Source organism: Lagopus muta, chromosome 20 (genome assembly GCF_023343835.1).
Source record: "Lagopus muta isolate bLagMut1 chromosome 20, bLagMut1 primary, whole genome shotgun sequence".
Taxonomy (NCBI): domain Eukaryota; kingdom Metazoa; phylum Chordata; class Aves; order Galliformes; family Phasianidae; genus Lagopus; species Lagopus muta.
The window spans coordinates 354,396-376,627 of record NC_064452.1 but is presented as its reverse complement, the minus strand read 5'-3'; the positions used below and the strand labels follow the sequence as shown (position 1 = coordinate 376,627).

The 22,232-nt window shown below is 51.9% G+C and overlaps 1 protein-coding gene and 1 long non-coding RNA gene across 6 annotated transcripts in view; both read right to left on the bottom strand.

The window, feature by feature from the left end:
- Window positions 1-125: 125 nt before the first annotated feature.
- LOC125702804 (tapasin-related protein-like) lies at window positions 126-4,662 on the bottom strand. Of its 4 annotated transcripts, XM_048966530.1 has the most exons (8): window positions 4,305-4,662; window positions 3,884-4,111; window positions 3,188-3,457; window positions 1,336-1,647; window positions 899-1,225; window positions 641-724; window positions 446-462; window positions 126-357 (listed from the first exon to the last, which is right to left on the bottom strand). In XM_048966530.1, the coding sequence occupies exons 1-8, from the start codon at window positions 4,348-4,350 to the stop codon at window positions 343-345; spliced, it is 1,299 nt and encodes a 432-aa protein (XP_048822487.1). In that variant the 5' UTR covers window positions 4,351-4,662; the 3' UTR covers window positions 126-342. The 4 variants fall into 4 exon arrangements, 3 of the variants coding, with proteins under 3 accessions (XP_048822487.1, XP_048822485.1, XP_048822488.1); XR_007380707.1 differs by having other exon boundaries at window positions 446-724; XM_048966528.1 differs by lacking the exon at window positions 126-357 and having other exon boundaries at window positions 373-724.
- Window positions 4,663-4,673: 11 nt separating this feature from the next.
- LOC125702805 (uncharacterized) overlaps window positions 4,674-22,232 on the bottom strand; it is a 63,226-nt gene continuing 45,667 nt past the window's right edge. For both annotated transcript variants that reach the window (XR_007380708.1, XR_007380710.1), the window contains exon 3: window positions 4,674-8,278. This is a non-coding gene — a long non-coding RNA (uncharacterized LOC125702805). The remainder of the gene's footprint in view (window positions 8,279-22,232) is intronic.

The window sequence follows — 22,232 nt, the reverse complement described above, 5'->3', positions numbered from 1 at the left end:
TTTTTTTTCAGCATTTGGTGATGAGAGTGAGCCTATGGATGTGCCAATGTGAGAACAGGATAATGTTGTGGGGTGGGAGTGGGTGGCAGAGGGGCCAAGGAAGAACAAAACCAAACCTACAAAGCTTGGGTTCTCTAAATCAATCTTTATTACAAAAATAATTCTTGCAGCTTTCCCCTTTGCCAGTAACTGGGAAGATTGCTTCATCCACACTGGCATTCAGCAACAGCCGTCACCTTCAGCCTGCCCCAGCCCCCTGCTCTCCTGCACTGAGGCATCCAGCAGTGCCGATGGCACCTGAAGCTCATGGGGCCGTGGCTGCTCCTTGCTGGAGCACTGTGCCTAGTAAGGTTTGGGCTGGGAGGAGAGAGAAGGGATTTTAGTGCTGAGCACGAGGGAAAGCACTGACAGTCGTGGGAGAAACAGGAATGTGAAGCGCACCCACCTTAGTTGTGCTCCTCGCTAGGGTGGGCAAAAAGGAAAACAGAAAAAAAGAAAGGCTGTGAATAAAAGGACAACAGGCAGGGTCTGCAGCATCACTGCATCTCAGGGGCATCTTGGCACAGAATTGCTCTGCATGGTATAGCCCTCTCCCCTCCAACCCAGACACCCCCATCCCCCCACCTGAAGCTGTTCTCACCTTTGTGGAGGTGATGGAGTGCAGCCACAAGGCACCCAGTGAGGCCCAGCAGCAGCAGCAGCAGCCGGGTGGTGGAGGTCGCTTCTGCAGATGAATCAAAAGGAGAAGGATGGGGACAAATGAGGGCTGGGAACAGGATGGCTTTTTTGTTCGTTTTACTCAAAGCATCGCTGAGAACAGGGATGGGTGAGTGGGCCATTCTCCCTCCAGCCCTCCATGGGATCAGTGCCCAGACAGCACCAGCACAGAGCTCGGTACCTCTCACTGCCACGCTGACGCTCCTGCGGATGGGTGCCTGCAGGCTGGAGTGCTCCACGCGGCACGTGTAGGTGTGGCCGTCCTCATGCAGGGTCGCTGTCAGCAGGAAGAACCTGGAGAAGCTGTAGGTGCCGTTGCTGCTGCGCCGGTGGCTGCTGGTGAGGACGTTGGGCACGGTGTCGGGGAGCCGCCTGGCACCCCGTGGCTCACGGAGCCACTGCACGTGGATGTCTGCAGGGTAGTAGTTGCGGATGTCACAGACCAACTTCTGCTGCTCCCCTTCCACCAGGGATAGGGAGTTCACGTTGACGGTCACCGTGGGCTTTTCTGGTGAGCAAAGATTTATGGCACCATTGGCTTTCTCGGCTCGCCGGTTCTGTCTCCATCATCGAGCTGAACTGACCACAAATCTGTGCACTGTGTCGGAGCGCCGTTACCTGTTATCTGCAGCAGGACCGCCTGCTCCAGCACGAGGGCTGCCGCCTGCACCGCGCAGATGTACGTCCCCTCGTCACCGAGCTCCACGCGCCGGAGCAGCAGGGATGCGTTACCGCGGGGCTCCAGCGGGAACATCTCAGCGCGGCCGCCGCCGGAGGTGGTGATGCGCCTCTCGGGCCGCCCCTTCTGCCGCAGCGCCCATCGCACGGCTACGGCCGCCCGCGGGTCGGCGTCGAAGGCGCAATCCAACACCGCGTCCTTCCCCAGCTCCGTACGGACCCGGGGCAGCCGCGCGCGGACCGCCAGCACAGCTGCGGATCGGGACGGCGGTGAGGCGGGCGGAGCGGGGCCGGCTGCTACCCGGACAGCCACGCCGCGCGCGCCAGCTCTGCCCAACCCCGCGCCGGGTGCGAGCCCAGAGCCCGAGCTGCCACGCTGCGGAGGGTAACTGCTCGTATCGCTTTCCCTGAGCAGTTGCTAAGCCTCATTTGTGCCTCGCTATATACGACAGAGAAGGAGATGTGGTGATTCCCCTACATCTTAACATTGGATTTAATGAAGCAACACCTCCCCAAGCCGGAAGCGTTGCAGAGCTGTAGGGGGAATGGAGCGCTCTGCGGGACCTCAGCATGGGCTGCAGAGCGAGCGAGGGGGCTGAAAGCTCCCCCGGGTGGCAATCAAAGCCAGCTGAGTCCAATTAGCCTGGGGGGGAGGTGTACGGTGGAGCTGAAAAAGAGAGCTGGGAAGGTGGTGTGGCTTGCTTGGATGTAGCTGTCTCAGAGAAGCCCCTGTGATGGGGTGAGTAATAAATGAAAATTTGTTTTTTCTTACGGGGGAGGGGCAGTATGGGGTAAGGGGGAACGTGGGGGTGTGAGTGCTCGCGCTGTGTTCTTGGCTCCAGGCAGTGCTGCTCGCTGTGCTGCCCTCTGCTGCAGTGCCTCGTGGCGCGTCCCCACTGTTGGACCGCGGAGCCCCGGTCTCCCTGTTTTCAAGCACTAGAGCCGCTTATCTGTGCTCAGCTACGGGCGGGCCCTGGCAGGGTGCGGTTCAGTAACGACAGTCTGCAGATTGGACCCGGAGCCCCGTTTCTTGTCCGGGTGAGGCTGCAGCTCTCTGGCAGACGCTAATTGCTTTCTGCTTCTTCTCTAGAGCCTTCTCCCTCAGCTCAGCAAGCAGCTCACACTGTGGGTTGCGCTTCCAGTGCAAATACTGTGGAAGTGCTCTGCCTGCTGAAAAGCTTAGATCAGCCTTAACTTGTGTCTGTGTTAAAGCCTTGGTGGCTTCTGTATTTGCTGCTAGGGCTCTTAGAGACGATGGTAGAGAACTACATAAACAGAAAACAGTTATGCTTTTGAGAAGCTGCTTTGAAGTTATTCATTTCTGCAGAGTGCACAGCTCTCAACACAAGGGAAAGCATATGCTTTTCAGTAAATGCATTTTACCTTACAGTTGCTAAAACGTTATCTTGAGCTATCTGTAAACTTATGGGGCTGGTAAAAATAGTCTGAGGTCTGTAAGCCCAGAAGAAAAGTGTCTGGGTGGTGACATTAAGCAACAGCTGGTGGGATACAGAAAGCCAGGCTGGGAGTTCATAGCACCCCAGCGTAGCTGGAGAGGAACAGGTGGTTTCCCTCTACATAATCCCTGTGAAAACGACTCCAGATTGAAGCTTGGGGTGCAGTTTGGGACACAGCTGAAAGAGCTCAGTGGTAGTTGCTTGCTAATTACCCTCACAGCCTGCAGGCCTGAAAGTTGTGCTCCAACCCCCCCCTTCCCCTCCCCTCTCTCTCCCCCTTCCCCGTGCTTCGTTAGGAATGTAAGTATGTACGAAGTTCCCCAGAGGAGCATTACCTGACACGTGTGTCTGCTCTGCGATGCCCTGGTGAAGCTGTCCTGGAGTTTGGTGCTCTCTGTCCTCATGGCCTTGCACAAGGAAGGCTGTAGCTGTGTATTTCCCAGCTGTGTGCTTTATGGTGCAAGTGAACCAGGTGTCCAGGCTGTGGGCTCGAACCTCCCTCCCAGGCCAGAGGATCTGAGTGTTGGCTGTAAAGTAATAGCTGATCCTGCAGTCAAGCATGTTGATATCCTCATCTGTGTACTGCAGAATATTCACCGAGGGCTCTGTGAACACATGCGTGGACCCGTTATCATCCTGGCTCACCTAAGGGCAGTGGAAGCAGCCCCCTGTCTGCACACAGCTCTCAGCGTGGTTCTTCCCTGCTCTGTCCCACCCTGGTGCACTCCAGCAGGAGTGATCTCACTTAGCTGGGACGACATCCTGCCCAGCACTGCTGGATTTTGTCCTGGGGTGGGGTGCACAGCTGCCTTTGTTGTGTGGGAGGGGGTCGGTTCTCCCAGCACCCCAGGTTGGGCTCTCACAGCGCAGTGGTCTCATTGGATGCAGATCTTCAGCGGGAGGTGAAGCTGCTGTGCCGAGTAGGGAAATGCTGAATTTTCTGTAACCCCATCAGCTGAAGCACAGCAGGGCTGCCTGTCTGCTCACTTCTTGCCAGGAGCTAGGCTTGGTCCTCTGAGCACATAGCTCACCTTGTACAATGAACGAGGGCAGGTTGTCTGCAGGAAGGCTTTCTGTCTGAGGCCTTTGAGCGCCTTCTGCTCCAGCCACAGGCAGCAGCAGCCTGACGTTCAGCAGCACGGTCTCTGTTTCGTTGGACAGGGGAGTGGTTTTTCTCATTTCAAATACGCAGGGAAGTTGCAGGCTCCTCCTGAGCCCCGGCTCTGCAGAAGCGATGCTGTTCGGGGTCCTTGTGATTACTGAAAAGCAGAGATCGTGCACGCTCGAGCTACTTTTAAAATGTTGATAGTCGGTTTTGAAATCGCCCCATTGATGCGGGAGGTGCCGAGCGGCGGCGGAGCTCCGCGCTCCTTCCCACCGCCCGCGTCCCCTCCGCTTCCCAGCCGCTCCCGCAGCGCAGCCGCCGCACCCCCGGTCCCGTCCCGCACATACCGGCGCTCAGAAGGCAGCCGGCCGCCAGCCACGCTGCGCAGCCCATCGCTCCCTGCCCGTCCTTTCGCTTTCGTTCCCTTTCGCTTTCTCTTTCCCCGGGCGCTCAGCGGGAGGGGCTGCCCGGCACCGCCGGGATGGGGCGGTCGCGACCGGGCCCGAAGGCTCGGACTGCACCGCACCGCGCCCAGCGGGATCTGCAGCGCCATTCGCTGCTGCGCGGCGTGCCCGGGGCGGCGAGCCGCTGCTCGGCGTCAGGGACGCGTTTGCTGGAAAAGGGAGCCCTCTGGGTTGTTTCCCTGCGCTTTTGGGTGCAGCAACAACAAAATACTACAATAACAACGAAACTCTAACTTTTATTGAACAGTAAAAAGACAACTCCAACCTCTACGTCCATCAAGTACAAACAACATAAATATTTCTGCCTTGTAACCGACACCAAACAAGTGAAACCAGGAAGGGCCTTCAGCTGCAGCCGGGTCCTGTCCGTACTGGAGAGCCGCCTGCTGGCACCAAGTGTGGCCGCATCGATCCCCGCAAGGTGTCCGGCGCTGGGGCTGCACTCCGCGGCTCTGAGGCCATCCGGCCCTGCAGCCCGGAGGCTGTGCTCCATTGCCCGGCCCTGCAGTGAGGAGCGCCGCCTCCCCGCAGGGCACAAAGCTGGGGCTGGGCAGGGTGAGAAGAACGTTTTCCCTAAGAGTTTGCAAGGAGAGGAATGAATCGTTTGTTCAAACCAGCCAGTGGCCGTCAAAATACACCTCGTGAATGAACTGGGACATCTTTATTTTGACTCTATGGGTGAGGAAAAGATATGCAGCAGTGTTAATCTAATGAGAACAAAGCAGAGCTGTGCACCTCCCCAGCTGCCTCTCGGAGCATAGCCGCACAGTGGGCAGCACACCTGGCTCTGAGAACTGTGGGCATTTTACAGTCAGGGTGATGGCACAGGGCTGGATGGTGGGGGACTCGGGCTGCAGCACAGCAGAGCTGCAGGTTGTGAGCAGTTCTCACTGTGTGAGACATGAAATCTAGTTGTTATGCGGTGTGAAACTCTTGACAGTTCCTCGTGTATGGAGCAGTATCAGCCCAAGGTTGTTAAGTTAAACTTCGTGGTGTGAGGCAATGTCAAGATTTAAAGGTAAACAGTTAAGATGTACCTTTAAAGAGGAATATAAATATTTACAAACCTGACAGATGGGCGACTTTGAAGTTAAAAGCCGACTATTGCAGCCATAAAGTTACTTTGTGGGATCTGCTGTGTCACAGCCTGGCCCAGGCGTGAGCTCTGGAGCTCAGGGGCAAGCTGTGCACTCCTCAACTTGGTGCAAGGGTGAGCAGCTGAGGGAGCAGCATCTCTGGGCAGAGATCGCACTCCTCTCACACCCTCATCAGAAGGGCTGAATTCATTTTTTTTCTTCGCCGTCTTTCATTGTTCCGTAGTGCTTGTGGCCCAGCAGATGGCACTGCCATCACCCTCCTCTGCTGCATTTACCCAAAGAGCATGGACTTCACTTGGGAGAGAAAGAACTTTAGGGAGCCCTGGGGTTGCAGCTGTGCTGCCTCATCCCTGGAGGAGCCCCAGGCTGTGGATGGGGCCCTGACCCGGGGGGCTCCATAGTGGGAGCCCTTTGAGGATCCTTTCAACCAAACTGTTGTATGGTTCTAGAAAAACACCTGGTAACAGATCTCACTGCCTCCTCCATTCTCACAGTTCAAACGAGGTGTGAAGGCTGTGGGATCAGACATTTGAATTCAGGTTCCATAGGATTTCGAGGGCAGCAATCGAGGTAAAGTGTTAGCTTTTGGATGTATAGGCAGTCTCAGCTATAAGTGGTGTGTTTGAGAGTACTCAGCTGCTAAGTCTGCTCATCAGGTGAAGAGTAAAAGCAAATAGTGCAAATCCTTTTCCCAGGAAGTCATTAACTCAGACTGACCTCCAGGTTGGGGCTGTGTTTTCTGGGCAGGAAGCTCATTCAGTTTTAGCACAAGCGAGGACCTCATTCTGCTCAGCCTTGCATGTTTCAGGCATTCATCAGAACTTACTGCAGAAGTAGCTGCAATTACAGCACGCTGTGTACACAATTGGTACAGCTCTTACTCCATATAATTTTGATCTTAAGATGTTCAAATCAGGATCCTAATTTTCCATGTCTTAGACATGCACGATGAATGGCACTTGGAAGCCGTGCTACTCTTCATTTTCTTAAGAACTACGGAACATCCAATCAAACATGAATCTGAGCATAAGAGCAAAATAGTCTTTACAGCATTTATCTGCTAGAAGTGTATTACTAAATTATGTACTGAATTAAGGTGTTTTCTTTAGATATGGGACTGCTTATAGGCTTGGCCAACTTCCTTTAGTGCTAGTGGTGGCAATGGCGAAGAGGAGACGGTTGGACTAGATGATCTTGTAGGTCGTTTCCAACCTTGTGATTCTGTGATTCTCACCAGGCAGCAGTCCTTCATTTTCTGTGCTGCAGAATGCATTACTGCTTTGCTTTGTCTTCCATTTGCTCACCTCCTGCTGCCCCACGGTGTTACAGCGCAGCTCAATGGCCCTCCCACACACCTGCCTTTCAACTGTCCCGTGCTGCAACTTGATAGCAATTGTTAATGATGATGCCCTGCTTACTTCAGAGTTCCTGTTCGTGTGCCTATGGCGGGACAGTGTTGTCACATCTGAGCCTTACTGCTCTGCGTCATCATGTAAACATCGAGCTGCTGGGGATGCTCGTTGCCTGCCCTGCAGAGCACCGCGAGGCGATTCGGGCCTGACTCGGTCGCAAAGAGCTCCGTGCGCGCGCGGCGCTGCTCCGCCTGCAGGTTGACGTTCCGGCCGCCAGGTGGCAGCAGCGGCACGCTGCTGAAGCGCAGCGCTCGGGTTGGGCGCGGGCGGCGGCGGCCCGCAGTGCGCGGCGCTCCGCGGTCGCCGGGGGAGGTTTTTTCCCGGCCGATGCACGCGGCCTTACGGCAAATAGGAAGGCTGATGGGAACTGTCATGGAGCAGCTTAAAAACGCGTCTGATCTGCGCAGATGAATTAATGTAATTTGTCACAGCTCTCAAAGCTTGGGAGAACGAGCCGTGCAGAAGGGACTGCGGTTCATCAGCACCTCCCGATGCGTTTGTATAAGCAACACCGAGGTGGTAATTTGATGTCTCTCTTGTCGTGCATCAGTTGTTTTATATAAATAGTGCTTTTTGTAGGCATTGTGTTTTCTTGGTATGAGGCATCGGCCCCTCAGCAGAAAGTCCCTACAAAATTAGAAATAATGATTCAACGAGTAATTTCAGAGTCAATACAGGGAATGAGACAAACTGGCTTTCATGTACTGCTGGGTAACACAACAGCACCACGATTGGACTGAGTTCAGAAATGTTTTGCTTTAATAATTAAAGTGTGGTTACTCCTACTGTAGCAGTGCATCTTTGCAGGTCCTGAGCAGCTCTACAGGAGCTGTGCAGTTACTGATGAGTTGCCATGGCGTTTGGTGCACGCTCAGAACAGGCAGTCGTTACACCACTCGTGTTACTTCTTTCTAGTTTGCCAGGTCTGGCTGTGTTACCAGGACCAGTGCTGCCATTTTTGCTGGCTCTGCTGCTCCAGAGCACCATTACAGTTGGCATTTGTGGAGAGGTGTTGTGCCAGTGTTTGGAAATGCTCACAGCACCCTCGGAGTATTATACGCAAAGGGACACAGGCAGAACCAGGGCTGGGCTGCTCGTGCACTGCCCGCCCTCCGGCGGTGCCGTTCCTGCGGTTCCCAGGAAAGACCCCATTGCTGCCTCGTGCTTCAGAACCACCGCTGACAATTTATTCCAGCTGAATAATTTAAGAGGTTTTTCTGCTGTTCTTCAGCTGTTCATTTCCCGCATTAATTGTGATCCAAACCGATGTTTTCAAGGGACGCTCCCGCTGTGTCCCTGCTGTCACCATGGTGACCATGCTCCTGATGCACATTCCTCCTCTGTGCTCCTGCGGACGGGAAAGTGAGGCGGTAATTCCTGCTCTCCTGACGCAGCAGGAGATGGGGCAGCATGTTTGCAAAAGCACTTTAATGACTTGAGCTACATTATCAAAATCGCCTTCAATCCCCAGGAGCAAAGCGAGCCGCTGGTGGCACTGCTGGCCCTTGTGCTGGGGCTGCAGCTCTGCTGGGATGCGCCACCTTCAGGCGTTGTGCGTGGAGCTGCTCCCAAGAGCGTTAAGTTTGTACCGGGAGGCAGGAGAAGCTGTTTGTGCAGAGCCTTCCCTGTAATCTCAATCTGCTGCTTGATGCTTGAGGGAGCAAAGAGGTAGAGATATAAAGGAAAGGGGGAGGAATGGGGAGGGGAAATAAAAACTGCTCTCTGACAGACCCTGAAACTTGTGCTCTTCGTCTTGGGATGTTTGGCGTTTGGCACTGCTTTGCCTGAGCCTGTGCTGGATACTGATGTATGAACTGGGGTGGCTTTCGTAACCTGCAGAAAGCACGGCTGTCTTTAGTCTGGTGGTGCAGCATTTCATTTCAGGTTGCCTGAAGGAAACCAACAGCCAACCCAAGCTGTCTGGAATCCTGAAAGCAATGTGTTCTCTGGGGGGGGCTGTGAAGGACAGCTGCCCACAGGCTCCAGCTCATGTGCTCTGCACTGGAGTGCTGTGCTTGCTGTGTGATGAGGAGCACAGCCTAGGCTGCTGCACGCCCGGGTTCCCTGAGCTCTGCTAGCAGGGTGGCTGCTGCGACCATTCAGTAGACTGGGGGAAGACTGTCAAATAATGGTGTCCCTCTGTGACAACAAGCAGAGGCCTGGCCAAGGTTCAGGTGCTGACTTGAGGCCTGGCTGTTCCCATGGTCTTAGCGCCAGTTCTGCACTCTTTAATTTCTGTGATGTTTCTAGCTATATTTCTTAGGCCCAATACTAAAGTTTGGAAAGGAAAACCAGTATGTATCTCCTTCTATGCTCACGTGGTGAGTCCTGAGATAAGCTGTGCGGCTGTGTGAAGTGTCAGGCAGCACAACCAACCAACCATACTGCTGCCTTCTGCTCTGCACCACTGATTCCTCTCCCCTTTGATTTCCCTTGTGTTTTCCCCCTTGTGGCTCCTTCTGGACATCCCCCCCATCTCTGCATTGCTCCAGCAATGTTCTCCTTGCACCTCCTGATGCGATTTCCCCTCTGATATCTGAAGGCAGATGTTAGCTGCAGTTTGTAATGCAGCAGCAGCCCTGTGGGACATGCCAGTTGTTCCTCTGAGGGGCTCATCTCTCTGATGGGGCAGCATTACTTTTCGTTTTGGCTCTGCTGTGCTTCCACAGCATCAGGCAGAGGAATGAAGCAGTAGGGCTTGCCATGCTCTGTCTTCCCTTTGCTTGAGATCTTTCTAGTTGACTTAAAAACAAATGAAATGTGATGGGAACAAACCACAATTGCTCATAATTGATAATTAGTGTAAAGACTGGATTGTGTACCACTGACACCAGTGGGGATATTATGACTGACATCAATAAACACAGCATAAGTATCTACAGAGAGGGCTGCTCTGAGCGTGGCTCTGTCTCTGAAGAAATGACCACGTTACTGGCAAGAAAAATTAATCCATTGGCTTTTGTTTGCGTGCATTTTGCAGGAGCAAATCCTGCTTGTTTTCCATTTCTGTGCTGTGAGAAGCGCATTGATTTTTCTTCACTTCTGATTGTTCACATTACTGGATTGCTTTTAAATAGCTGACAGAGAGATCATTCATTTTCCTGCCCCAACATATTTTACAGCACATTTTTGTTGTATTTGTCTGTGTGTTTTTCCCAGCAGTTATACGCCATATTGATCCATTTACAAACTGCAGTCCATGCATGTGTTAGGAGCTGTTCCTCCAAGGCCTTTGTTCCCTTCCCACCCTCCTCAGCAGCTAGCTTTACAACTGCTTTTCAGGGCTTTGACTGGAAACCAGAGACAAGGTTCTAAGATGGCCTCTAAGCCAATGGTCAGAAAATGCTGTCCCAAACATCCCATGCCATAGGATGCAGTACCGTGCTCACAGCCAGGCTGTAGCGCAGATGCCAACTGGTGAAGGGTTGCAGCCAAGGAGCTGGTAGGATACTGCATTTTTGTTTAAAGATTAGCATCAGGAAAATATGGAGCTGCTGACCGTGGCATTGCTTCTGCTGTTCCATTCCTGAAGTTTACCTCTAGGGAGTAGTGAAGTGTAATTTTTTTTAATGCTTGCAGATTAGTGACATTAAAAGCCAGATCTCCTAAAATATGCAAGCTTGTCCTGCCTGGAAGTTATGTCGACCTCAGCAGGAATTGCACATATTAAAGGCTATTGCCTAGAAAGGTTAGAAACATCTTGTCTGTTCAGCAGGACGGCGACTGAGCCAGAAATAGCTCAGTGCCTGGGGCAGGAGAGGGCAGGGGAATAACCAACCACTGGGTTAACTCAATGCAGAATACAAACCCTTCATTATATTATCTTATTCTTTGTTGTTTTTTTTTTTTTTCCTCCTGGCCTGTAGTTTATCTGCCTTTTGCTTTGATATTAGAAAAGCGAGCTCTGAGAGAAAGGATATTAATTCCTCATAGCCCTTCCCTCTGGAAAAATAATGGGACAATTCAGTGCCCGTAGTGAATGTCACTGAGGTCAGTGAAGGTACTGCAGCTGCCCCTGGGCAGTGCCATAGCAGTAGCGGTGTGCCATGGTGGGGATCTCCCTGCTGTCGGCATGGCGGGGTCCCAGCACTGCAGCAGCTTCTGCTCCATCCTGGGATCTTGTCTGACATTGACAGCACGGATGGCCTGGAAAAACAACAGCAGGACTTCATAGGTCTGCTTTATGCCTCTGGTGTAGCTCTAGCCTAAAAGAATTTTTTAATGGAGTTTCAGTGTAAATCCTTTAGTTTCCAGGGCATTTAGCATGGGCATGAAGGCAGACAAACCTGACTAGAGAGCAGACTGTGGGTTTGGAGTGAGGAGCGCTCATTGCAGCACCTGTCGCCGCAGCGTAGGGCAGTGCTCCCTGGGCACCTGCAGACATTTATGGATTGCAGCATTTATTTCCTGAGGTGACTCATATGTCTTCTCCTGAGAGTGATACGGTTGCTGGGAGAACACGTTCCTCTGATCTGTCTCTATCAGGTCTCGTCCTGCCAGTCTGAGTGAAGCATCCAGGCCTGACTTGCACAGCACCTTCACTGGAAGAAGATGGATGGGGTGTAGGACTGGTCCCGCACGCTCCAGAGGGCTGTTGCCTGTTTCTAGGGCATTTGCCAGCAGACAGATTCAATTTAGTTCAACAACACCATCCTCGAAAGCAGCTAAATGAAATGAATGGCTGATGCAGCACTGCTCACCGGGAGGAGCGAGGTGCTCTGGGTTCACCCACGCTGGGCACAGTGCTGCTCGGTGCCTGCAGCTCCGTGGGCTGCCTGCAGGGCCGCAGACAGCGGTGCTCAGAATGAGAATTAATAATGAATTTACCACACTGCTCTCGGTGAATTATCTCCAATAATCACGTACAATTTGCTACTTCAGTGGGTACTCTGATCGTAAACAGGTCTGGCAGAATAAAGTCATGGGAACTGAATCTAAAAGGAGGGAGAAAATGGTCGAGATTAATTACATGAAATGTTCTAAGGAACATTTGTGCATAAATGTTTGCAGTGTTTGCCCAATGCCAGCGAAATGAGTCCCAGACAGGAAATGTGGGGAAAATTACCTTCTAACACGGTGCTGCACTCAGTGCAACTGAGGGTGAGTTGCAGGTAACTGCCCGTCGTAACGGAGTGACATTCAGTGTCCCCATTTGCTCCTGCCTTTGCTTTTCTGTGCTCGCAGCACTGCTGGGTTCATGGGGCTGTTGTGACACAGCCTGCAGCTCAGGCCATTGGCATTTCCTTTGGAGTTTACTGCAGAGCATTTTGTGAACACGGCACGCTCTGGCAGCAGTGTTGGGCTGCAGCACTGCTGGGAGCTGCTGGAGCCTCGTCCTGCTGCCCATTGCACACCTCTTCCAGCCTGCTAACAGATCCCCCTCGAATTATGTTGTTTTATTTGCTCGCAGTGCCCGCTCGCATTACCCCTCCCTGCCGCACGCTGATGGTGTGTGAGTTGGATTTCACAGCACTGAGAAAATTAACGCTTGGGAGCATTTATCTCCATTATTGATGTTCTGTCGGCAGCAGCACTTCGGAATTCTCTCCAGAGAAACGAATGGTGCTGACAAACCCAGTGAACTTCTGTTCCCATCTAAATATCTAGATAAAGGATGGCATTTCTGTATGCAAGAAACGTTATTTGGTGATAGCAAACTGTTATCTGTTAACTGTTTCCCTGTACCAGGATATTTGTTCGGGTTTCTTTTTTCTGGCTGACATTCTGAAGTGTGATTTAGCAGGTGTTATTTATGCACGTGTTGGTCTCTTACATCTCTTTCCACAGAGGCACTGGGGCATTTAACTTTCAGTTAGGCCACTGATTTCCATTATTTTCAGCTAGAAAAGTCTCCTGGAGCCTCGGTGGCCCCATGTCTGTGCATGTGTCTGTGCAGCGCTGCATTGCTGCTTGGCTGTCTGTGGCACACAGAAGCACTGCTGGCAGTGACTCTGCTCAGTGGTCAGGGGGAGTTAAGCTGGGGCTGAGCTGTGGCGGGAGCTGAGGCTAGCCAGGACCGACCCACTGGAGTGATCTCAGCCCTTGCTGTGCCACACGCTGCCCTTCTGCTGCTCCTTGGTTTTGTTTTTAACCGGGGCTGTTAAACAAATCCCCCCAACCAAAGTCAATGTTAGATGTTCTTAAGTGTGTGAGCAGAGCCTTCCTGGTCAAAGCACTGCCAGCACATTTCCTATGCAGTAGAAGCACGTGTGTTTCTTGAAATAAAAATGAGGGCATAACGAAATTATAAAGAATTCAAATATTCAATGTTTTGGACGGCTGAATTGGAAGTAAATACCCAGGAAGGATGTATGCATTTCCTCATCTGGCCGCCTGCAGTACATCTCAGTGGCTGTGCAGGAGCCTGGGGACAGACATGGCACCCACAGCTCCAGCTGAGGCAGCGGGCTGCTCTGCTCATGGCCCAGGCAGGCTGGGGTGTTGTATTCGGTGATCAGCTATTTGAGAGCTCTCCTGACAGAGCCTATTGCTGAGTCATAGCAGCCCACATCCACAGGGTGCTGCTGAATTTTTAATGGACTTCAGTTTGCTTGCAGCAATGGGCCAACAGCCCTCTGCGCATTGCTCAGAGCCCAGCACGGAGCCCAGCCATGGCGCTGCCCAGGGCTGCCCTCTGCTCAGCGGGAGCCCCTGTGCACCACCCTGCAGCACACAGCTCGTCCTCCTGCACTGTGCCACTCCTTGCTGCGTACCTTTGGGCTACATGGAGAAGTCTGCACCCAGGGAGGTGAGGGCAGCTCACAGTGTTGATGAGCAGGGTTATGGTGATGCAGATTATGGAAATGTTTCGGATTTTGTACCGTTCCTGGTGCCACTCATGGGGACAAGTGTTTTCTGGTGTGTGAGCAGGCTGCAGAACAGAACCCTGCTCCCTGTTAAATATGCTTTACAGGAGCAGAAGCGTCTTTGGAGGTTTACTTCTCTAATACCCAGCCAGTGGCTGTGAGCACAGCATGTGCTGTGCAGAAGCCAAATAACCCTCCAGGAATTCTTCCTATTAAAATAATTGCTAGGGCAGAAGAGTGCTGCAAACAGCTGTGGTTCATCCTATAAACATATTCTCCCTCCTTTTGGAGCCTCGGCTTCCAGCGTATGCCAGAGCCTGTCAGCAGCAGGAGTGGTGGAACATATTTCCTTTACAGAAATGAAACGATTACTGTTGAATAAATATGTTATGCATAGGCCTGAACTTTCCAGTGAGTATTGCATAAGCAAAGAGGAAAAAAGTGACAGTGTTTCACACTGAAATGAGCTGAAGCAACAGTTCATCTGGTAGCATGATGGCAGCAGAGCTGTGCTAGCAGCCTGGCAACACTGTAAGGAAAAAAATCCCCTGGAACCAGTTCATCTCTGAGCAGCAGCATCTTGCCTTGGAGGTGCCCATCTGTGGCTGTGGGGCAGTGGGACACAGGAGGTCTCTGTGGGGAGGTGTGCCTTCCTGCTGGACACCATCCCCTCACCCACTGCTGTGCACAGGCTCTGGTTTGTTTCAGAGGGCTATGAGCTGTACTGGGCTCAACCTAATCCCTGAATACCAGGATGCTTCTCCTGTAAAGCTGTAGCTGCACGGCAGAGCACTGTTGCAGCTTCAGCGTGGCTGAGAAAACACCACTGTCAGAAGTCCTTGTGTTGGTTTGTAGTACAATGGGACTTGTTGCAGGAGCAGCTGTAATGTTTGTTTGTAGCACGGAGCCTTCGCTGCACTCAGATGTGGAAACAGACTTCTGGGGATGGCAAAGTACAGCACTTACAGCTTGTTGTTTAAATGTGCTCAGACTGGAACAGTACAGGGGAAGAGAAGAACTAGCTGTTGGACAGGCACCTCTCTTCACTACCTGGACAGTACTTGTAGAAACTATCATTTGCATCTTGCATTGTTTATTATTTTTGACCATGGGCCTGGACAGCATGTAATCCAATTTTGCTTCATGGACAGACAAAGCTAAGCTGGCTCTCAGCACTGTGGGAACACACGGGGTTCCTTGATGGGTTCTGATTGCAGTGCTGGTGTGAGGTGAGCTCTGAGGTCAGCGCAGCCCTTCCTGTGGCTCTGCAGCAGGCAGGGGCTGCAGCCGGGGCAGAGGAAAAACAGAGCAAAGGCGCATCAGAGAGAGGCGCAGCAGCCAATGTGTCCGTTTGCCCTCATTCTGCAGGTTTGGCATTTGTTTTACAGCTCAGACTCCTGGCAAAGCCATTTCTTTTGTGACTTATGTCCAGTGGGAGCAGACGAGCAATGGACACTGCTGCCCCTACACACGCTGCACCTTCGCCAGCCCCACGCCCGGCCATCTCTCCCTGCAGCTCACAGCTCTGCTGCCGCCCATTGCACTGCACCGCCTGTGCCATGTTTGCACAATATTGTTAATCAGAGGCACGGTTCAGGGCTTCTGAGTGGCACATCCAGCTACAGGGGAGCAAACACGTTGTAAAACTACTGTGCTGAGGCCACCTTCCTAATGAATGCAAAGTGGGAGCGATCAATCAGAGTGAGAGCAGTCAGCACTCAGCTCCCTGCATCTGCAAACGCAAATTGAATGAACAATAATGAGTGTTATCTAATTAGTCCTCACAGCTGCAATGTTACAGCCCTGTATAGGACATACCTTGTTAAATTTCATGGTATGTATAATAGAGTGTCTGAGTTAAAATGATTGAGATTCACCATGTGCACGCTCAGCACAATAGCCATAGGTAGATTCTCAGCGATAAATGTATTGTCCTCACCAAATGGCCTCTGCATTAGCTAATGCCAGCCTTGCTCCAACAGAAGCTAGTTAGAGGGAGCAAATCACCGGAGGCAGCACATGGATTGGCTCAGGATTATGGGTAGCTGGAACCTGGGGTCACCCTGGGCAGGAACGCTCCTCCGTGCTGCTCCTCATTCGACCCTGGGGCTGGATCTGTCCCTGAGGCAGCTCTATTCAAAGCCACACCAGGAGCTTGGGCAACAGAGTGCTTCAGGCAGCTCTTTAGACTCTATCACCTTCATGTTCAGTGTCTGCTCTTCCAGCAAAATCTGTGGTGACACTGCAGGGGATGGTGTTTAAATATTAATAGTTGAGCAGTTTATGTTTTTAATATATTCTAATTTACACATGTATGTATTGGACTCATGGGTCTCAGTCCCTCCCAGCCGGCAGCAGGGTGGAGGTAGCTCCATGCTGATGTCTCTCTGCTTCTGAATCCTGATGACCAGGCACATCCTGGTGCCTTGCCAAGACTCACCAACCCACGGCTTCACCTGAGCCATAAATGTGCAATGGTCAACTGGGTGTATTCAGAATTAGATCGTTTTAACAAACATTCGTTCCATCCCTTACTGCTTCAATAAACCCCTTGGTAGCAGGCCGGGCTCAGTTGTGCCTGGAAACAAGGAGGAAGGCAGTGTGCTGCCCCAAACGGGGGAGGATTTTAATGAGTTTGGTATCATTCAGGGAGAATTTTGCAGCTGCAGTGGGAAGATGTATTTGCACCAAGAGCAACCATCACGTTGTCTCTTCCTACAAGAAAATCATTAATAAAAGATCCATTCGTTCTTCTCCAGGCAGTTCTTATGCCACCATGCACAAGATGTATTTTTGGAGTGAGGTGATAAGTTTGTAGGATGCAACATCAGTTTTACAGTAGAGCCGTTGGCATTAGTGAGAGCAGAATGGTAACAGAAACCATAAAAATAACAGATGGAAGACAGATACAATAAAGTGGAAGCGCAGGCAAATTATAAAACCATTCAAACCGTTCATGAAGATAAAACAAGAAAACAAAAGCATCTGAAATCAGGAGGACTGAGTGTCTGCTGGGGAAAATCTCTGATTTTGTTGTTTGTGGTGGAGATGTTAGCGTTTGGAGGAGCTGAGGGAGGAGCAGTGATTTGTGCTGCTGAGGGCAGCATTGCTGCTGCACTCACCGTTGGAGAGGATCATTGCTGTGTGCGGGCATAAAGATGGTGTTTTTTTTCTCAGCCCACACTCCAAATGTTCATGTTCGACTCCTGTCAGTGCAGTTACTTTATTACTACGCTAAAATATCATCCGACTGCAAGAACTGTGGCAGGAAGAGGGTTCAGCGTGCACTGAGCCGGGAGGCTGCAGCTCGGGGCGGCTGCAGGGATGTGGGCAGAGCCAACGGCTGTGCTGGGAACTGCAGCCAGCATCCCGTGTGAGCCAGGTGGGCACCGAGAGAGCTGTGCCATGTGTGAGCTCCAGGGCATGGCAGTGAGCAGATTAGGGGCCTGAGCCAGAAGGCACATTGGGCCGAGGGGTTTGTAGCCACAGAGAGGCTGCTCCTTTCTGAGTTAACTGAGTTCCTCTTAAAGCCACCCATCCCTCCGGCTGTCGCACCTCTCCCCGTGTGGCCACACAGCGCCTATCACTGCACTGCGTGCCCCCTCCACTGCTCCTTCACACTGCTGGTCCAAAATCTCACGGAAGGTTCCCACAACATCTAATGCTTATTAATGCCTCAGTTGCTGGAGATGCTGGCCTGCAGCCTGGTTTCTTTTCCTCAATGCCTTTATGAGTGTGTTAAGCAGGGGGAAATGAGATCAGAACATTTCTAAAAACTCTATCCTGAAGATAAACAAAGACCCTTGGTGAATTTCTGTTTAGAGGTGTGACAGTTCCTAATCCAAACTCACATCTTTGGCAGAAGGGAGGAATTGGTTCGAGGGAGCTCTATGCGTGCAGTGAGCAGCAGCTGGCATTCAGGGCTCTGCGGGGCCGGGCTGCCAGCGTGGGGCGGGAGGGGGATCTGCTCTGCCCAGCAGTGGCTGTGGGCACGTGGGGCAGGGCAGGCACACAGAACACACCCCGGCACCTTGAGCTGCACAACTGACTCTTTGTTCTCAGAGACTGGCATTATTACTCTAAATTTCATAATTCTTCCTAATATAGAACTCACTTCAGGATCTCAGCATTTGGAATATTGCACAGAAACATTTGTATCATTGCAGTGGTGCTGGGAGTTATAGTAATCATTATGTTGTACTGTGAAATGGGTGCAATTAAGAGAGACTTCAAAGTGAGACGTGGGAAAAGATGAGTGCTCAGGGGACTGAGCGGGATGAGACAAAAAAGGCAGTCCATTTGCTCTCCCTGAGCTCAGCGTCCCCACAGCCCCAGCAGCCCTCAGGGCGCGCTGTGTGCAGCTTTGCCAGGCGCAGCTGGGCAGGCAGCGCAGCGATGTGAGCCCTGCAGGTTGGGGGGGTGGACCTCACGTTCTGCCCCACACCCTTCTGAAAGGCACGGAGAACTGGGCACAGCCACCAGCAGGGAAACCCGCACTGAAGGAGCTCTCCGTGCCTTGGCACAGCTGCACAGCACACAGCTGCTGCTGCACAGCGCAGACACACCCTGAGTCCACGTACTCCAGAGCAAGGAGCGACCAGAGCTTTTGGTGACCTCTCTGTAGCTGTGCCTTCCTGCACTTCTGCACAGGAGCGATCTGAGCAGGAGAAGCCATTGGCCCCTTTGTGATGCTGCAGAGCTGCTTGTGTTTTTCCTTTTCTCTTTGGCTGGGATTACAAGGATAACGCTGCTTCAGAAACCCGTGGTTTCTGTGGTTCTTAAAGCACTTCAGTGTATTTTACATTTAAATAGAAAAGAGGCCTTCTTGAAACAAATCTATTCCAGTTGGCTTTGCACACTGATGATTAAAGAACGCGGTTCAATTTTTCCTCTCTTTGTGAGCAGTGTCTCATTAGCCGTGCTCTTATTGCTGCTCATATCCGTCATGATTTGTGTCAGCAGAGCGCTTACACGGACGGACAGCTTATTATCAGCTCTAAGAAACAGAACACAGGAATGCTGCTAAAGAAAGGGAAAGGTAATTAAGGCTGGTGCCAGCATATAAACAAATCCTGGCATTTCCACTTTCCAAATCCAAACGAACCCCCGTCTCAGTGCTGCAGAACACACAGGGAATGCTGCAGCCCTGCATGCACCACTGCTGCACGGCCCCGCAGGAACCCAAACAGCTGCTTTTTCCGCCCCCACCAGAATGTTATCACCCTGATGTGATCCTTCTGCAGTGCAACGAGGCCTGGTTATGTGATACATGAAGTGGGAGTGGGAGTGAGGGTCGGGGAGGACAGATTAAAGCGAACTGGGAGTCTCTAAGTGAGGAGGAAAGGGGACCTGAGGGAGCTGTGATAGCTCTGTACAAATAGTGAGAGGGACATAATATGGAGGACAGGGACCCATTACTCTAATTAGTGAATGAGAACCGAACAAGAAGTAATGGCTCACACTGCAGCAGCACAGCTGTGATGGAAAGGTTCTGAGCAGAAGCACAGGGCGAGCCAGGGGTCTGTGGGGCTGCTGGAGGTGCCAGAGGGCCCAGGGAGCTCCTCGTTGTGCTCCTCGTAGGGCTGGGACTGCTCACAAAGCATGGGGAGCAGCCCTGCACAGGGCAGCTATTGTGCTCTGGGATGTGGCTCGGAGCACTGCCCGGCCCTCACCTGGTCCAGGTACAGAGAAACTCCATCTGACTGCAGCTGGCGTCCCACACCTTTGGGCAGGAGAGGCATGGAGCTGCTGCAGGGCTGAGTGCCTCAGTGCCTTTGAGAAGCAGTGAGCAAATGTCTATATTGTCTGAGAGCAGAGCAATTAGCTTGTGTCATCACCGTGCAGTGTTTCTTTCACCATAATATGGAGCTTTTAAGAAGAAAATGAAACCTGCCAAGCACCATTACATTATGAGCACAGTAAGCATCAGCCCTGCCGATCTCAGCAGTGTGCACTGAGGAACCCAGTGGGGATCAGACCACGTGCCCTGTGTAGCTGGGCAGTACATCTGAGGTGGTCTTTTTGCTGGGTTCGTGTGTACGTGGTGCTTCCTGTTCAACTATGGAAAACGTTCCTGTTCCTGCACTGATCCCCACTATCTGCAGGTGACCCAGTAGGCACAGGGCTGCAGCCAGCTGTTCTGCTCCTTCCCATCGTATGCATCGTACTGAGGTGGAGGTGCTTTGGAAGCTGAGAAGGAAACTCTCGGAGTGCATTACTGGTTGGTGAGCTGGGCACAAAAACCACTCAGGAAATTAAAAGGAGGACGAGATTTTGAGGTGTTAAAACATTTAAAATATGAAACTTGCATTTGAGTCAGGTCCAAAGTTAATTTTATCTTTTCAAGCTGCAGCTTAGGAGAACCTTGATTCCATGCCAGCAGGCGAAATCTTTGGGCTATCGCAAAGAAGAGGAGGAATCTGATGGCGTCAGAGTGAGTTCTCAGCAGTGCACTGATGGATGCACAGCACTGAACACAGTCACAGGGCAGAGGTGCTGACGGCACAGCTGAAAGCCGAGGGCAGGGGCTGCTTCACTGCTGGGTTTGCTCATCATCTTTGGTGGCTGTTATAGAGGTTCAGATTTCATCACGGACATTCAGTGGAAAGAGATGATAAAAGCCAAAGGGAAAGGCAAGAAAACACCATTTAAGAACTAAATGCAAAATTACTGAGCCTCAGCTTGCTTCAGCAGGAAAGATTTTTATGCATTTTTTGGCATTTACAAATCCTTTGTGAAAAGGTCACCCCATACTTGGAAGCTTATTAATACTGAAGATGGCCCAGAAAATGTCATGTCTTTTTACCATGATATTTACACAAAAATGAGCACCCGAGCACATGCAGGCTCCCAGGCAGGATGGTGCAGTGGGCCGGGGCACAGCTTGGCTGGGGGCTGTGCTCCTGCACACCTCGCTCTGCCGCCCGTCCCGTGCAGTGGCTGCCCTGATCTCTGTGCTGAGGGCTGAGCTGGGGGCTGCAGGCAGCACTGTGCTGCCCATTACCCACCACGGGCTGCACAGGCAATGGCTTGTCTTCATCACCATCACCACGTTATAATCGTTGCATGAAACAGATCCAAAATAGGCCTCTCTGTTTAGCATTACCATGATTCATTTCTTTCTTTTTTTTTTTGCAGCAAGAAAGACAAACAATAAAAGGTTTTTCTCTCTGCTCTCTTCCTCCTTAGCAAGCAGACAACATGCAGCCCTGTGGGCTCAGGTCTGTGGCACTGACCTTGCCCAGGGCGCAGTGCATGGACTGCCAGTGCTTCCAATGGAAGGAGGCCCTGCGGTTACCCCCTGAAGCCCAACTCACAGTTGGGATCATCACTATCAAGGAGCAAGTACCATGGGACAAGGATTGCATCCCCAGTGATGTGACTTCTTTTATTGTAAATCATTGCCCTGCGTGCCCTTCTACATACAAGCGCGGGGCTCCTTTGGAAACAATACCTCGCTAATTGTACCACAGTCATTTTGCTACATCAAACATCTTATTTCATAAAGATGTGAGTGGTATGGGATAATGAATGCCTGCCTGGGGAAATTAAAGTAATCAACCGCCAAGGCCAACACATCTTAGAGCTAGTACAGAAAAAATTGCAGATAAGGGCTTTTAAGCCGTGGGGTGGAAAATGCTCACGTTATTCTTTGACTGGTTTTAAAATATGAACAAATGAAATTTCTTCATCAACTACAGTGATAAAGCAGCAGGCTGTGGTGAGCAGGGATCTCTGCCTCTGCTGGAAACCACACTGCAGGGAACCAAAGGGGCACCGGGCGGGCACAGGGACGGCCCTTCCTGGACATGACCCTGCAGTCTCCATGCCCCCTGCAGTGCATGGCTGTGCCAAGCTGCCACTTGCAGCCTTTGGTTCTGCACCTCAGTGCTGGCTTCTTCCACCTTTAATGCTTCTGGCAGGGCTGAGGCATTTATTTTAGTAAAACAGCAAAAACAGTTTCAAGCACGTTGGCAATCTATGCAATTCTTGTCAAGTCGCTGCTTTTTTAACGCAGTGGCTTGGATCGACCTGGTTGAGCTCTGAGCACGCACAATCAATCAAGACCAAACTTAACACTGCGCAGATTTCTCTTTTTCAATAGTGTGCACAGTGAGCTGTGCCGCCTGGCACCGCACCACGCTGCCCACAGCCACTGTACCCAGCACTGTGCTGCCCACAGCCCTGCCACAGCATCCCATGGGGTGCTCAGCACCCGGCAGCACTCCTATCATGCTCCCAGACAGAGCTAGGGATGCAGGAGGTTGGCTGCAATGGCACCCTGACCCCAGGCAGCAGAGAGAGCTCCTTGTGCCAGGCCGCAGTGCACACGTGTGCCCCCACTCTGCTGCTCAGGTCTGGTCTGCACTGGAGCTGGCTTTGTGTGGCACCCAGAGCCCCACTGGCTGCATGCGGGTGGTGGGAAATGCCCCTGAGCCAACTCCATAAAAGCTGAGTGCTGGTTTTATAAATGTGCCTCATAAACAGCAATATTTC